At 40.9% G+C, this 18,100-nt stretch overlaps 1 protein-coding gene across 1 annotated transcript in view; it reads right to left on the reverse strand.

Moving 5' to 3' along the window:
* The window catches only part of CNTNAP4 (contactin associated protein family member 4), an 820,352-nt gene that overhangs the window by 130,278 nt on the left and 671,974 nt on the right, over positions 1–18,100 (reverse strand). Inside the window, exons 16-17 of the mRNA XM_069762123.1 lie at positions 11,966–12,136; positions 2,835–3,053 (exon numbers count right to left, since the gene is read on the reverse strand). Coding sequence (XP_069618224.1) covers positions 2,835–3,053; positions 11,966–12,136 — 390 coding nt within the window. The remainder of the gene's footprint in view (positions 1–2,834; positions 3,054–11,965; positions 12,137–18,100) is intronic.

The raw sequence follows: 18,100 nt of genomic DNA on the forward strand, positions 1-18,100 counted from the left end.
CCCACAGTGTTTTTTTTTTAATTATTTAATTAGAGTGCAGGCACTGGCTGATGAATACTCTCATCAGCTGCTGCCTGTTCTAGCTGTTATTAGCGGCAGCAGGCATAGGCTGATGGGAGCAGTGGTTTCATCAGCCGATGCCAATGACTGGAGGTGTACTTTTTACATCTGATCGCAGCTGCAGGATCATGCTGTCATTTGACAGTGTAGGCAATGCAGCTGTCTGACCGGCAGTAATGATGTTACCGCTGATCAGAGGCAGTTTTTGCCGCACTGATATGCGCATGACAGGACAAGAAACACCTGTTGTTCAGGGGGCCGATCCTGAACAGTAACATGGACTTCCTGGTCAAGTCCGTGTTCGGAATCCATGCCTGAACAGTAGATGTTTGTTATGGACCCCAAACTTTACTGTTCGGGTTCCCCCATTTCCAGATGTGATAGCTTCAAGGCATTATACAGAAGCCCATCTGACTAAGGCTGAAGTCATTTGAACATTCTCTAACAAAATATTGCACCTAAAATGTAGGCTGGATTTTTTTTTCCAATCCCGTAGTAAATAGTTCAAAATTTACCAGGTCCTGCATATGTTCAAAAATTCTACATGATTTTGATTAAAGACAAATCAATTTGCTCATCTCTATAATGAAAAAATGAGGGCTTAATGAATGCCAAAAGAATGTTATCTGCATGACTGCATATTGCCAACTTTAAAATTTGCTGAAAGTGGTGGGTTGTTTTTGAGGCTGCACAAGGCCTCTTAATTCTATTAAAGAGAAACCTTATTGTTTCAGCATACCAAGAAATTTTAGACAAGTATGCTTTCAAATTTGTGGGAACAATTTTGGGAAGACCCTTTTCTGTTGCAGTATGACAAGGCCCCATTGCACATACCAAGGTGTACAAATGTATGAAAAATGGAAGCTAGTCCAGCAGCAGCTAATGAACCAATATTATAACAATGCCTACATATTTAGAATGAAATGTCATAAAAGCTTCTGTAGATGTAAAATAAATTAAATCATCACCCGGGGTCCTATGTGCAGAGATGGAAAACTGCTGCTAGTGAATAATGACGGAATACACGGACAGCGAATACCCGTAAACACTGGGTTGAATGCCACTCAATGTGAACAGCACGTCAAGTGAACTCGCACACAGAAACAAAACAGAATGTCTGCAACTGAGTTGTGTCACTCACACACAGAAACAAAAGAGATGCTCTGCAACTGAGCTGTGTCACTTGCACACAGAAACAAAAGATGCTCTGCAACTGAGTTGTGTCACTCGCACACAGAAATAGAACAGATGCTCTGCAACTGAGCTGTGTCATTCACACACAGAAACGAAAGAGTTGCTCTGCAACTGAGCTGTGTAACTTGCACAAAGAAATGGAACAGATGCTCTGAGCTTAAAACCCTGATTAGGGTGGTGCTTGCTCTGGAACTCTACTGTGCTAACCGCACACATGTAGAAATCAGATGCTAAGCCAATGGCTAATTGCCCCACAGATGCTAGCTGCCTCCTAAGTGTACAGTCCCAAGCTAGACAGACACCCACCACATGGCATATTTTATAGTATATTTGTTCCTGTGATCTGTGGCGTATTTTCTGCCCATTTATATTAGGGTTATATTTGGCCACTCTTTTCTGTATATGCACTTTATATTGTGTCACCCAGCTTATAATACATGGTTGCTGGGTATATACTTTATATACTTCTGAGTGCCTCCTTTTATACGGATTGCCTACCCCTGCCAGTTTGCATTATCGTTCATTAGACCTATCCAGTACTTTTTGTATTTTTGTATTTTATTATATGCACTTTCTTGTCTAGCTTGTATTTTATAGTGTTAATAAAAGTATATTTTTTGACGGTTGTTTACTTGACATTAGTGATTATTTTCTTTATATATATATATATATATATATATATATATATATATTATTTTTGTTATACTTTGGAAATTAAATGCTCTTGATTTCTTTATATATATATCCTATAATTATATTGAGTATTCCTTGGAATTATGGTCATTTTATATTATCAGTTCTGGTATGTTATTATAGACACCCACTACTTGCAGACAGAGTGGTAGAGACTCCACTCATATAACCGTACATAAAATGATACTAGAGAACCCTTTATACACTAGGCTTATGTCCAGCCAGACAGGACCTTGCCTGTGGACCAATCCGCCACTCCCACATCACCAGAGCAGCTGATGTCCGACCACCAATGAGAAGATGCTACCTCAAGGACATGCCCAGTACGGTGATCTCTGGACTTAGACTCCAGAGTGCTGGACTGCACCTGAATATTGCTGGTTGCTAAGGGCTTGGCTGGAGAGCTTGCAGTAACCAAGCATACACCATGAGCGTGAGCAAGACACTGGGACCGATGTCTATGCTCAGCAGCACCCGCAGCGGCTGAACCTGAATGGGAGACTGCAGAGGCAGACAAGGCTTGGGGTCTACCCTGTGCAGCGGGAGAATCCCAGCGACTAACAGTGTGTAAGTGTAGCTTCTATTGATGCCATTTTGGATTACAGATAATGTATTCTTTAATATTCGGGGTAAAGAAAGAAGAAAAAAGCAAATTATTTCATTGCAGTTGGATGGGAACAAAACACTAATAATAAAAAAATAGTAAATATAGTAATTCAGTAATTCAATGTGAAATATTTTCAATTATTAAAAAAAGTTTTATTATTTACATTTTTATCTTAGCTCCCTAAAGGTTAGTTAAATCTTTTTGCTTCCTTTTGCATTGCAATAATACATAAGTAAACTCTTATTATCCCTTTATCGAAATAGTTTATTTCAGAACTTACCTATGAAAAGCTGACTGTAAAGCTGTAAACGTATGTGCCCATCGGAAGGGGTAATGTATGTTTTTTGGGGTACATTGTCCACTTGAAGAGAGGCTTCTTTGATGTTTCTCTCAGCTTTGACAAAATGCCATTGGGAGTCATTTAAATGAGTTGGTGAGCTTACTCGAACCTCTAAGGGGCCATTCCCAACATCAAATGAGAAAACAACATCTGTTGGAGCTGAAATTAGAGATATTATTCATTTCACTATACTGTTCATTTAATAAACAATTATGCTAATTTTGGTTAGAAAGAATTTAGTTTTAGCCTTCCATTTACTTAGTCATAAATGTACAACAAATACAGTATTCATTTTTATTTAGCGCATCGTTATCTTTCAGGATACTGTAGATATAAAGTTTGAACACATAACATGAACTAAAGCTAAAAACAAAGGGTTAAACCAGTACAAAAAGCATCAGTTTACATTCAGCATTTTTGTTAGTTTTAGATGGTAATGATGAAGCAGCACATGCCATATTTCAATCCACTCAGCCCAAGGGATGAACAAAAGTTTTAATACCAGGAAATATTCAACTGTTTGAAAGATTGAGGAAAGTATCTATAATGAGATGCAAACAGTAGCATTATAATGATTCAGCAGTTAACGTTGTGTCTTTAGTAGTGATGAGTGAGTGTACTCATTGCTCGGGTTTTCCCAAGCACGCTCAGATGATCTCTGAGTATTTGTTAGTGTTCGGAGATTAAGTTTTCATCACCACAGCTGAATGATTTACAGCTACTAGCCTGCATGATTACATGTGAGGATTCCCTAGCAACCAGGCAACCCCCACATGTACTCAGCCTGGCTAGTAGCTGTAAATCATTCAGCTGAGGTGATGAAAACTTAATCTCCAAACACTAACAAATACTCGATCACCCAAGCAACGAGTACACTCGCTCATCACTAGTCTTTAGTTAATGATGTTTCAGACTGTCTATGATAAAGATATGTAGAACTTTAAGGTGCAAATGTTTTTTAAGTAGTCCGATGGAGTTATAGCTGGACAAAGTGTGTCATAGAATGATTTCTTAAGGATGGTAAGACGACTGTTTTTAGAAATGAAGAATGCAATCTTCTTGAATTAGGAGTCATCAATAAATGCCTTATCTTAAACTGAATACAAACAAAGGAGTTAAAGGAGGATTGAAAAATGGCTCAGGAAGAGCAGACAAGTAACTGAGTATTAAGGGGTAGTTGAAAGAGGTCTAAGAAAAGAAAGGCCACTCTTGCTTCTGTACCTTCAAGCAGAATTGCCAAGTTGAGTGATGATGAAAGGTATTAGTCTAAGAAATGGCAACCCTAGTGGATGTTGCTCATCCTAACTGACAGGAGAATGGCCCAGAAAGAAGTTAATGCAAGAAGGGTTATAGGGGGGTTCTATAATGATCACCAATGCAATTTAAACTTAATGGTGCCAGGATTCATCATATGATGGAACGGGTTGATAAATTAATGTATGTGCTTGGTGATGTTCCAGCTGTTAATCCACCTGTGGTCAACGTTAATCTGATGACAGAATAAATGTTAGCTGAAGGATCCATAAGAATAAATTTAAAGATTTAAGCAACAGGCTGATGAGAAGGAGCTGCAAGATAAAACTCTCTGTAATACTGCCCTGCGTAACACAGAAAAGACAGTAAGAACTTGAGGAGTTTAATACATGGCTTGGTGTAGAGCAGAAACATCTGGGCTCCTACAGCATGGGCTGATTTTACTTTAGGGTATAATCTGTATTTTACAGATAAATTGCACCTTGTGTTAGAGTATTTAAACTAGGGTAAAAAGTAAAGATAAGACAGTGAAGGTGTAGATTGGTTAGAAAGGATTCAAATTTTATTGAAAAGTGAAAAAGTGGATTGTAGGGGGATGATATGGAAATCCATGTGTTACAAATAAATAGTAAAGACAAACATGAACTCTGTAGCGCCAACTGTTGGAAGCAGCGATCCTATAAATCACTATTGACCCTTTAACGAGTATTGCTATATGATTTAGGATAAAAGCCAAATCAGAATCTCAGATTGCAGGCACAATGCTTTGGTGTATTGCCCTTCATCACTGCAAAGTATGACAACTAAATTGGCTAGGAGAGAGGCTCTGGACAAAGGTCTAAGGGGAAGTAGCAATTCTGAAAGTAAATGTTGGAAAATGTATAGAAACCTAAAGTGCATTTTGGATGTATCTAATCCCCGTTACCATTATCCTTTACTATTCCTTGATTGACCTTGATGGGGAAATCATTCGCCCCCTCCCACATACCAAAGCTCGCACAATCAACAGGCAACCCTGGAACACTAGCCTGACTAAAGAACTGAGGCGGGCTTCCAGGGTTGCTGAGCAGAAAAAGTCCCATTCCAATGTGCAGTTCATTGCATTCAAACAGTCCCTCAATACTTTCAAGTCCATACTCACTGCAGCAAAGCAAACATACTTCTCATCCCTCACAACCTTCCTGTCTCACAACCCTAAACAGCTATTCAACACTTTCAATTCTCTCCTCTGTCCCCCAGGGCCTCCTCTCTCTCCTCTCAGCTGAAGACTTTGCCTCATTCTACAAGCAGAAGATCGATAAAATCAGAGAAAGCTTTGGCCAACAGCCCCCACAGCTCTTCCTGATAACTACTCACCTTTCCTCCTCCAAAACAAGCTTCTCCACCATTACAGAAAATAAACTTTCCTCTCCAAATCACATCTCACCACCTGTGAACTTCACCCAATCCCATCTCACCTCATCCCAACCCTAACCAATCTCTTAATCCTGTCACCAACAACTGGTGTCTTCCCCTCATGTGTCAAACGTGCCTCAATCACACCAATTCTTAAAGAGCCCTCCCTTAACGTATCCTCTCTGTTTAGCTATTGCACCATATCTCTTCTCCCTTATGCCTCAAAACTACTGGAACAATACGTCCATTTTGAACCATCCTCCTACCTCTCCTCCCATTACCTCTTAAACCACTTTCAATCTGGCTTCTGATCACACCATTCCACTGAAACTGCCCTGACTAAAGTCATCAATGACCTTCTAACTGGGTCACTGTTTCAGGAGGCTAGCAGTGGCAGGAGCGGAGGATGCTGCAGTGTCTGGGAAGGTGTCGGCGTCAGTGAATGGAGTCAATTTTCCCTATGGTATCGCTATGGTGGACTTTGGGAAAATGACCGCCGGAGATCTCAATCTGTGCAGGCACCACCTCGAGTGGCCAATTTCCCGAAGCCCACCATAGGGATACTATTGGGAAAATTGACTTCGCTCACCGGTCCTGACACCTTCTGAGATTCCAGGCACTGCAACATCGCCTAGATCATGCTGCTGCCAGCCTTTTTAAGCAGCAACCCTACCTCTTGTTACCCTGCTCTATCGCAGCCACCCCTAGGTAAGCTACCATTAAAAGAGGATATGAGAGTATTTTTTTCCTACTTTACACCCCAAAGTTTGGGTGGCGTTTTATGGTCGCATATTATGCAAAATACGGTATATACTCTTTAATGCATATATGTGTATATGCACAGCTCAGCATAAAATAGTACGCCCCTTTGAAAAGTAAGATTTTAATCAAATTCTCACTGAAAACAAGATCTATTTCTACAATATTGAAAAGACTATAGAAAAATGTCTTAACTCACAACATGAAAGTAATGTTAATAATACAACTTTCATTACAAAATATTCACTTTTACTCAAATTAGTTGATACATAAATGAATTCACCCCACAACAAAAATAACGACTATAATTTTTATAACCTCCATGATTTTTTTATGTACAGCAACGATTCTTCTAGGCATGGAAAGAACAAATTGGAGACATATTGCAACATCTATTTTTTCACTCTTCAAGACTGACCTCTTTTAGACCCTGGATTCTAGATGGAGAGTAAGGCTCAACTTGTCTCTTTAGAGTTATCCATAGGTATTTGATTGGGTTCATATGAGGAGACATACTTGGCCACTAAATCACTTTCATCCAGTTCTTCAAAAATGCAACAGATATGTGTTTTGGATCATTCTCATGTTTTAAAAGAGCACGTCTACCAGGAGCACGGAGTAATGGTAGCATCTTCTCTTTCAAAATATGGCAGTACATCTGTGAATTCATAATAGCATCAATGAAATGTAGATCCCCAACACAAGCAGCACTCATGCAGCCCCATAAAAGGACGCTGCCACCATCATGTTTCACTGTTGCAACTATGAATTTAGAAAATATGCAGGCCTACCAAGTACACAGAATGATGGTAGCATCTCCCCTTTCAATATTTAACAGTACAACTGTGAATTCAAGATACTATCATGGAAATATAGCTCCCCGACAACAGCGACAATCATGTAGCCCCACATAAAGACACTGCCATTTTTATAAATGTATAATGCCTACAGTGAAATATAATGGTGTCAATGTCCTTTTGTGGGGCTGCATGAGTGCTACTGATGTCTTGAGAGCTGCATTTCATTGATGGAATCATGAATTCACAGATGTACTGCCTTACATTGACAGAGAAGATGCTACCATCACTCTTTCTCCTTGGCAGAAGTGCACTTTTCCAACATGACAATAATCCAAAACACACATCTGTTTTGGATAACTGTCTAGGGTGAAAGTGAATCAGTGGCCAAGTATGTCACCTGATCTGAACTCAACTATAACACCTATGGAGAATTCCAAAGAGACAAGTTAAGCATCACTCTCCATCTTGCATCCAGGTTCTAAAAGAGGTAATTCTTAAAGATTGGAAAAGACAAATATTTTAATACTAGCTGAAGAGCCCGGCGTTGCCTGGGCATAGTAAATATCTGTGGTTAGTTATAGCACCTCACTTCTCTTATTTTCCAATCACGCCTCTCATTTTCCCAATCACATCTTTCATTTTCCCATCACGCCTCTCATTTTCTCCCTCACTGCTCTCATTCCCCCCTAACACTTGTCATTTCAACCTCACATCTGTCATTTTCTGATCACTCCACTATTTTTCCTCGCTCCTCTCATTTTGCACTCACACCTTTTCATTTTCACCTCACACCTCTCATTTTCACCTCATCACCTCAGTATATACATGTTTGTCATCTCCCTTATATATAGTATACATCTGTATGTCATCTCCTGTATATAGTATATACCTGTATGTCATCTCCCCTGTATATAGTATATAGTATATACCTGCTGTGTGTCATCTCCCCTATATATAGTATATACCTGAATGTCATCTCCTATATATAGTATATACCTGTATGTCATCTCCTCCTGTATATAGTATATACCTGTGTGTCATCTCCCCTGTATATAGTATATATCTGTGTGTCATCTCCTCCTGTATACAGTATATACCTGCATGTCATCTTCTATATATAGCATATACCTGTATGTCATCTCCTCCTGTATATAGTATATACCTGTAGGTCATCTGCTCCTGTATATAGTATATACCTGTGTGTCATCTCCTCCTGTATATAGTATATACCTGTATGTCATCTCCTGTATATATATATATGTACCTGTATGTCATCTCCTCCTCTATATAGTATATACCTGTGTGTCATCTCTCCTGTATATAGTATATATCTGTGTGTCATCTCCCCTGTATATAGTATATACCTGTGTGTCATCTCCTCCTGTATTAGACCTCGTTCACACGTTATTTGCTCAGTATTTTTACCTCAGTATTTGTAAGCTAAATTGGCAGCCTGATAAATCCCCAGCCAACAGGAAGCCCTCCCCCTGGCAGTATATATTAGCTCACACATACACATAATAGAAAGTTCATGTGACTGACAGCTGCCGTATTTCCTATATGGTACATTTGTTGTAGTTTGTCTGCTTATTAATCAGATTTTTATTTTTGAAGGATAATACCAGACTTGTGTGTGTTTTAGGGCAAGTTTCGTTTGTCAAGTTGTGTGTGTTGAGTTGCATGTGGCGACATGCATGTAGCGACTTTTGTGAGATGAGTTTTGTGTGGCAACATGTGTGTAGCAACTTTTTGTGTGTTGAGTTGCATGTGACAGGTTAGTGTAGCAAGTTTTGCGCATGGCGAGTTTTACGCGTGGCGAGTTTTATGTGTGGTGCCTTTTGAGTATGTGCAAGTTTTGTGTGAGGCAACTTTTGCATGTGTTGCAACTTTTGTGCATGTGGAAGTTTTGCGTGTGGCGAGTTTTCCATGAGGTGAGTTTTGCACTTGTGGCGAGTTTTGCAAGAGCCTAGTTTTTGCATGTGGCGAGTTCTGCGCGTGGCGAGTTTTGAGCGGCGACTTTTGTGTTTCGACTTTTATGTGGTGAAGTTGGTGTATTTGTGGTGAAATGTGTGCTGAGGGTAATATGTGTTCAAGCACATGGTAGTGTGTGGCGCATTTTGTGTGTGTGTTCATATCCCCGTGTGTGGTGAATATCCCATGTCGGGGCCCCACCTTAGCAACTGTACGGTATATACGCTTTGGCGCCATCGCTCTCATTCTTTAAGTCCCCCTTGTTCACATCTGGCAGCTGTCAATTTGCCTCCTACACTTTTCCTTTCATTTTTTCCCATTATGTAGATAGGGGCAAAATTGTTTGGTGAATTGGAAAGCGCGGGGTTAAAATTTCACCTCACAACATAGCTTATGACGCTCTCGGGGTCCAGACGTGTGACTGTGCAAAATTTTGTGGCTGTAGCTGCGACGCCTCCAACACTTTTCCTTTCACTTTTTCCCCATTATGTAGATAGGGGCAAAATTGTTTGGTGAATTGGAAAGCACGGGGTTAAAATTTCACCTCACAACATAGCCTATGATGCTCTCAGGGTCCAGACGTGTGACTGTGCAAAATTTTGTGGCTGTAGCTGCGACGCCTCCAACACTTTTCCTTTCACTTTTTTCCCCATTATGTAGATAGGGGCAAAATTGTTTGGTGAATTGGAACGCGCGGGGTTAAAAATTTCGCCTCACAACATAGCCTATGACGCTCTCGGGGTCCAGACGTGTGACTGTGCAAAATTTTGTGGCTGTAGCTGCGACGGTGCAGATGCCAATCCCGGACATACATACACACACACATACACATTCAGCTTTATATATTAGATGTTGACAACTTGTTTATTCCATACCTAGAAGCGCTGGTACTCGCCTTAAAAATCATGAAGGTGATACAAAATACTAGATGTAGTTGTTTACAACAATGTGGGGTGTATTCATTTTTGCATTAACTACTTAACTACCGTGTATACTCCAGTATAAGCCGACCCAAGTATAAGCGGAGACCCCTAATTTTGCAACAAAAAACCTGGGAAAACTTAATGACTCAAGTATAAGCCTAGGGTGGGAAATGCAGCAGCTACTGGTAAATTTCAAAAATAAAAATAGATTAAAATTAATTAAGATATCAGTGGGTTAAGTATTTTTGAAAATCCATATTGAATCAGGAGCCCCATATAATGCTCCATACAAAATACACTCCATGTAATGCTCCATAAAGTTTATGATGGTCCCCATAAGATGCTCCATACAAAAATATGCCCCACATAATGCTCCATAAAGTTTATGATAGGCCCCATAAAATGTTCCTTACAAAAATATGCCAATATAATGCTGCACAAAGGTTGATTATGTCCCCATAAGATGCTCCAAGGAAACATGTGCCCCATATAATGCTGCATAAAGGTTGATTATGGCCCCATAAGATGCTCCATAAAAACATTTGCCCCATATAATGCTGCATAAAGTTTGATTATGGCCCCATAAGATGCTCCATAGAAACATTTGTCCCATATAAGGCTGCACAAAGGTTGATTATGGCCCCATAAGATGCTCCATTAAATATTATGCCCCATATGCTGCTGCAACTATTAAAAAAAATGACATGCTCAACTCTCGTCGCACAGGACCCCGACACTTGAGATATTCACCTGTCCCCGTTCCACCGCCGGGTGCCGCTGTGCCTTCCGGGTCTCTGCAGTAACTGTTCAGGCAGAGGGCGTGTACTCGCCACGTCATCGCACCCTCTGACCTGAATGGACCACAGCCGGAGGACGGGGAAGATGGAGCCCGGCAGTGGAACGGGGACAGGTGAATATCACGCAATCCTCACCCTTCCCGGCATACTCACCCTCCCGGCGCGTACCCTGGCAGCTTCTCTGATGCAATTGTCTCTGGGCACAGGCAGCTTGTTCCTGTGTTCAGTGGTCACTGGTACCACTCATTAAAGTAATGAATATGTGCTCCACCCCTATGGGAGTGGAGTTGCGTCCATATTCATTACTTTAATGAGCAGTACCAGTGACCACTGAAGACAGGAAGAACTGCCGGCATCCGGAGACCATCGGAGAAGCAGAGACCACGCCGGGATCAGGAGAGTATGTGACAGCTGCCGCTTCTGCCTCTCCCCCTCCCCTGCCAACTCTCTAGGACAGTGACTCAAGTATAAGTCGAGAGGAGCACTTTCAACCTAAAAAAATGGCCTGAAAATCTCAGCTTATTCTCGAGTATATACGGTAATTTGAGTAAAACCGATGATTTTGTAATGAAAGTTATATTTACCTTACTTTCATGTTATGGATTTAAAATACATGCTCAAAGTCTTGTCAAAATTTTGAATATCAGCTTTTTATTCAGCGAGATATTGATTAAGATCTTACTTTTCAAAAGGGATATATTCATTTATGCTAATCACTGTATATATATATATATATATATATATATATATATATATATATATATATATATATATATATATATATATATATATATATATCAAATTGATTTAAAATGAAAGAAAACCTGGCATGTCCGAAAACATTATTAACATGCAGATATAGGGATAATCTGCTGGTTTATAGCATTGCAATGCTTTACGGCTTCCTTACTAAAATTGTGGCTACCAGAAGAAAGCTATTTAAATTTAGATCCTCTAGTCACTCTAAGAACAGAATATATATGTATACAAGTTAAAAACATAAATATATAGAAAGTAACATAATAGAATAGATTAAAAATATTATTACTGATTATGTTGTTAATTAAGATACTTCTAGAATGGCCAATTAAATCTTGGTATTTCCATGTAGATTTACATCTAAACTTACATTTTTGTTACTTAACGGTAAAATAGTGAGATAGCAGACTTACATTCCAGCTCTATCCGGATAAAATCTTTAATTCCAAGGTTTTCCAAGAATAGTCCAGAAGGTGATGCAGTTTTGAAGAAAAAAGACACATCTGCACTAAATTCACCATCAAAGGTAGGGAAATGCAGATAAGATGATACTGTGTTAAATGAAGCTGCATTCCAAAAACTTCCTAGGCAAAGAAAAAAAGATAACACTGTTGACTAAAGCATTATGCCCCTTATGGGATAAGATAAGACACAAAATACGATTATTAAACTATTGTCTTATTTAAGTTCTTCCCTATTGTAGCTCCATTGTAGAATTTTTCCTTAAATCATAGTAGAAAACAACTAGAGGGCTAAATGGAGTTTCCAATACCCACAGGAACTTGCAGGCATTGTGTTTTTAAACATGCACAGCTTATCCAGGGGCAAATACCCCGAAACAGCTGTCTGTGGATGGATACCATGTTTTGGCATAGGTGGTTTTCCTTTTTGGATGCTCCCTTCCTGTGGTTGTTCCTTCCCGGTGAAAGACCTGGCTATTTATTGCTTGCATGGAGAAACACGTGATGGTGTCTCCGCAGCTTTTCTACATGCATTTGCATATTTCCCATAAGAGATGGGAGCAGTGTTATGGATCACTGCGTTGAGAAACACGTGATGGTGTCTCCGCGGTGTTGGATGTTTTGATCTCCCCGAGGTCACTCATCCTTATGTTTATAGTCCTTTTACTAGACACTACTCCTAATAACCAGTTTCCTACTCCACACTGATGAGGGGCAAATACCCCGAAACAGCTGTCTGTGGATGTATACCATGTTTTTGCATAGGTGGTTTTCCTTTTTGGATGCTGCTCTTCTTGTGGTTGTTCCTTCCCGGTGAAAGACCTGGCTATTTATTGCTTGCGTTGAGAAACACATGATGGTGTCTCCGCGGCCTTTCTACATGCTTCAGATGGAATAGTACGTCCGATGGCAGAACCCCCGTTTTGATGCGGGCTCCGGCGTTGAGCCAGCATCAAAGCTGGGACAATACAGCTGTTTTGAATTGAATTTTTTTTACCACTTAGATAAAAAATAGCCTAGACCTGTTTGGTATCTATGAACTCCTAATGACCTGGAGAATCATAATGGCAGGTCAGTTTTAGCATTTAGTGAACCTACCAAAAAAGCTAAACAAAAAACAAGTGTGGGATTGCACTTTTTTGCAATTTCACCGCACTTGGAATTTTTTTCCCGTTTTCACGTACATGACATGGTAAAACCAATTTGGTCCTTTAAAAGTACAACTCACTCATCTGGCAAAAAACAAGCCCTCACATGACCATATTGACAGAAAAATTCTGTAATGCTGTAGATAAGCCCCCGATGTATACTGAAAGATGAGAAAAAGAGGTTAGATTATACTCACCTGGGGGGCGGTCTGGTCCAATAGGTGTCGTGGTCCAGTCTGGGGCCTCCCATCTTCATAGGATGATGTCCTCTTCTTGCCTTCATGCTGCTGCTCCGGTGCTGGCGTACTTTGTCTGCCCTGTTGAGGACAGAGCAAAGTACTGCAGTGCACAGGTGCTGGGCCTCTCTGACCTTTCCCGGCACCTGCGCACTGCAGTACTTTGCTCTGCCCTCAACAGGGCAGGTAAAGTATGACTGCGCCAGAGCCGCAGCATGAAGACAAGAAGAAGACATCATTGTAAGAAGATGTGAGGCCCCGGACTGGACCGCGCCGCCATCAGACCAGAACGCAGCGGGACCGCCCCAGGGTGAGTATAATCTAACCTCTTTTTCTCATCTTTCAGGATACATTGGGGGCTTATCTACAGCATTACAGAATGCTGTAGCTAAGCCCCTGATGCCGGTGGGCTTAGCTCACCTTCAATTTTGGGGGACAGGTTCCCTTTAAGGAGTTAAATAGCAAGTGAAGTGAACTATACTCTAGCCAACCTAAGAGGCCCAAAATTCTGCTTATAGTTCAGAAGTAGACGAAACCTTCTTTTATATGAAACAAAATGTGCTATATCCACTGTGCCTTTAGTAGAGACTGAAACTTGTTGTTTCCTGCTACAGAATTTTCCTTCAGTTAAGAAGTGTCAGTTTGCAAGTTCATGTGTCTGAAATCAAGGAAACGCTAACACTTGCACCCAGACAGCACCTGTATTATTACTCCCCAGTGGGCATTATATAGGCGGTCTCCATAGGTTCAATCTCTGGTTATTGACAGTTATTGTGGACACAAGGTAAGTGCTTCAGGGTCCAGAAACCCACTTCAGCTACCGTGAGCCTACCATCTGCTTCTTCTGGAATGATATATCCCAGCTGGACTGTCTGCAGTATCTGGCGCCACTTTTGTGGATCATCACAATAATGTTTACCTATCAGTGAAGTATTTTTTTTCTTGGAATTGGTAGATTTCTTAGCCTCTATGACTAAATAAAAGAATGCAGTAAAAATAATTTTGAACAAAAAATGTGGTTGCATAATTTATGTGTTTCCATATAATTACCGAGAACTAATCATCTCCTGCCTTAACTACTGCAACCTCCTGCTCTGTGGCCTCCCTTCAAACCCCTCCAATCTATTCTAAACTCTGCTGCCTGACTAATCCACCTGTTCACCCGCTACTCCCCAGCCTCTCTTCTCTGTCAATCCCTGCACTGGCTCCCCATTACACAAAGACTCCAGTTCAAAACCCTAACCATGACATACAAAGCAATCCACAACCTTTGTCCTCCATACATCTGTGACCTCATCTACCAGGACTTACCTGCATGCAACCTCCTCGCCTATTGTATCCTCACCCACCCCTTGCAGATTGTGAGCCCTCGTGGGCAGGGTCCTCTCTCCTTCATTACCAGTCATGATTAGTATTGTTTAAGATTACTGTACTTGTTTTTATTATGTATACTCTCCTCACATGTAAAGCTTCATGGAATAAATGGCATTATAATAATATATAATAACAAATAATAATAATAATTACCATATATACTTGAGTATAAGCCGAGATTTTCAGCCCATTTTTTTGGGCTGAAAGTCCCCCTCTCGGCTTATACTCGAGTCATACCCAGGGGTCAGCAGGGGAGGGGGAGCGGGAGCTGTCTAACTATACTCACCTGCTCCTGGTGCTGTCCCTGCAGGTCCCTGCTTCCCGGCGCCGCAGCTTCTTCCTGTACTGAGCGGTCACATGGTACAGCTCATTACAGTAATGAATATGCGGCTCCACCTCCCATAGGGGTGGGGCCGCATATTCATTACTGTAACAAGCGGTTACGGTGACCGCTCAGTACAGGAAGAATCTACGGCGCCGGGAAGCAGGGACTGCACCGCACCATGAGCAGGTGAGTATAACAGGGAGGGGAGCACTGCGCGATATTGACCTGCTCCCCTTCCGGGCGCCACTCCGTCTTCAGCGTCTACTGCAGTGATGCTCAGGTCAGAGAGTGCGCCCCCTCTGCCTGAAAGTCAGTGCAGAAGCGGTGCCGGAACGAAGTCAGGTGAATATTGAAACTGCCGGGGGCCTGAGCGACCGAGAGGTGAGTATGTGATTTTGTTTTATCGCAGCAACAGCATATGGGGCAAGTGTCTGTATGGAGCTGTCATGGGACCATAACGTTTGTGCAACATTATATAGCGCAAGTGTCTGTATGGGGCCATAACGTTTGTGCAGCACTATATTGGGCAAGTATCTGTATGGGGCATCTTATGGGGCCATAACATTTGTGCAGCACTATGTGGGGCAAGTGTCTGTATGGAGCATCTTATGAGGCCATAATTAACGTTTGTGCAGCACTATATGGGACAAGTGATTTTATGGAGCATCTTATGGGGCCATAACGTTTGTGCAGCACTATATGGGGCAAGTGTCTGTATGGGGCATCTTATGGGGCCATAATCAACATTTGTGCAGCATTATATGGGGCAAATATATTTATGTAGCATCTTATGGGGCCATAATTAACATTTGTGCAGGATTATATGGGGGCATATTTTAATATGGAGCATCTTATGGGGCCCATCATAAACTTTATGGAGCATTATATGGGGCTCCTGATTCAATATGGATATTCAAAAACATTATTTTACTTTTATTGGTATCTATTTTTACTTTTGACATTTACCGGTAGCTGCTGCATTTCCCACCCTAGGCAAAATTAGGGGGTCGGCTTATACTCGGGTCGGCTTATACTTGAGTATATACGGTATACTAGTTTGAATGCTATTCTGGTTTGTCCTTTATCCCAAATAGACACATGTAAATTAGATGACATCAAGTTGTACTTACATTATGTGAATGTGTTTCAAATAACTATATATATATTTTATATCCAATATATAAAACTGAATGTGTGTGTGTATGTGTGTATGTCCGGGATTGGCATCTGCACCGTCGCAGCTACAGCCACAAAATTTTGCACAGTCGCACGTCTGGACCCTGAGAGCGTCATAGGCTGTGTTGTGAGGCAAAATTTTAACCCCACGCATTCCAATTCACCAAACAATTTTGCCCCTATCTACATAATGGGGAAAAAGTGAAAACAAAAGTGTTGGAGGCAAATTGACTGCTGCCAGATGTGAACAAGGGGGACTTAAAGAATGAGAGCGATGGCGCCAAAGAGTATATACCGTACAGTTGCTAAGGTGGGGCCCCAACATGGGATACTCACCACACACGGGGATATGAACACACACACAAAATGCATCACACACTACCACGTGCTTGAACACATATACCACCCTCAGCACACATTTCACCACACATACACCAACCTCGCCACATAAAAGTCGAAACACAAAAGTCGCCGCTCAAAACTTGCCACATGCAAAACTAGGCTCACGCAAAACTCGACACACGTGCAAAACTCACCTCATGAAAAACTCGCCACACGCAAAACTTGCACACGTGGAAAAATTGCCACATGCACAAAAGTTGCAACACATGCAAAAGTTGCCTCACACAAAACTTGCACATACTCAAAATGCACCACACATAAAACTCGCCATGCGCAAAACTTGCTGCACACAACTTGCTACACTAACCTGTCACATGCAACTCGACACACAAAAAGTTGCTACACGCATGTCACCACACAAAATTCATCTCACAAAAGTCGCTACATGCATGTCGCCACATGCAACTCAACACACACAACTTGACACATGAAACTTGCCATAAAACACACACAAGTCTGGTATTATCCTTCAAAAAAAAATCTGATTAATAAGCAAACAAACTACAAGAGCAACAAATGTACCATATAGGAAATACGGCAGCTGTCAGTCACATGACCTGTCTATTATGTGTATGTGTGAGCTAATATATACTGCCAAGGGGGAGGGCTTCCTGTTGGCTGGGGATTTATCAGGCTGCCAATTTAGCTTACAAATACTGAGGTAAAAATACTGACCAAATAACGTGTGAACGCGGTCTAATACAGGAGGAGATGACATACAGATATATGCTATATACAGGGGAGATGAAACACAGGTATATACTATATACAGGGGAGATGACACACAGGTATATACTATATACAGGAGGAGATGACATACAGGTATATACTATAGACAGGAGGAGATGACACACACATATATTATACAGGGGAGATGACACACAGGTATACACTATATACAAGAGGAGATGACACACAGGTATATACTATATACAGGAGGAGATGACATACAGGTACATACTATATACAGGAGGAGATGACCCACATATATATTCTATATACAGTAGGAGATGACACACAGGTATATATTATATACTGGGGAGATGACACATGTATATACTATATACAGGAGGAGATGACACATAGATATATACTATATACAGGAGCAGATGACACACAGGTATATGCTATATACAGGAGGAGATGACACACAGGTATATACTATATACAGGAGGAGATGACATACAGGTACATACTATATACAGGAGGAGATGACACACAGGTATATACTATATACAGGAGCAGATGACACACAGGTATATACTATATACAGGAGGAGATGACTTACAGGTATATACTATATACAGGAGGAGATGACACACGTATATACTATATACAGTAGGAGATGACATACAGGTATATACTATATAAAAGAGGAGATGACAAATAGGTATATAGAGGATGACATACAGCAGGTATATACTAT

This window comes from Ranitomeya imitator, chromosome 1 (genome assembly GCF_032444005.1).
Source record: "Ranitomeya imitator isolate aRanImi1 chromosome 1, aRanImi1.pri, whole genome shotgun sequence".
Classification (NCBI taxonomy): Eukaryota; Metazoa; Chordata; class Amphibia; order Anura; family Dendrobatidae; genus Ranitomeya; species Ranitomeya imitator.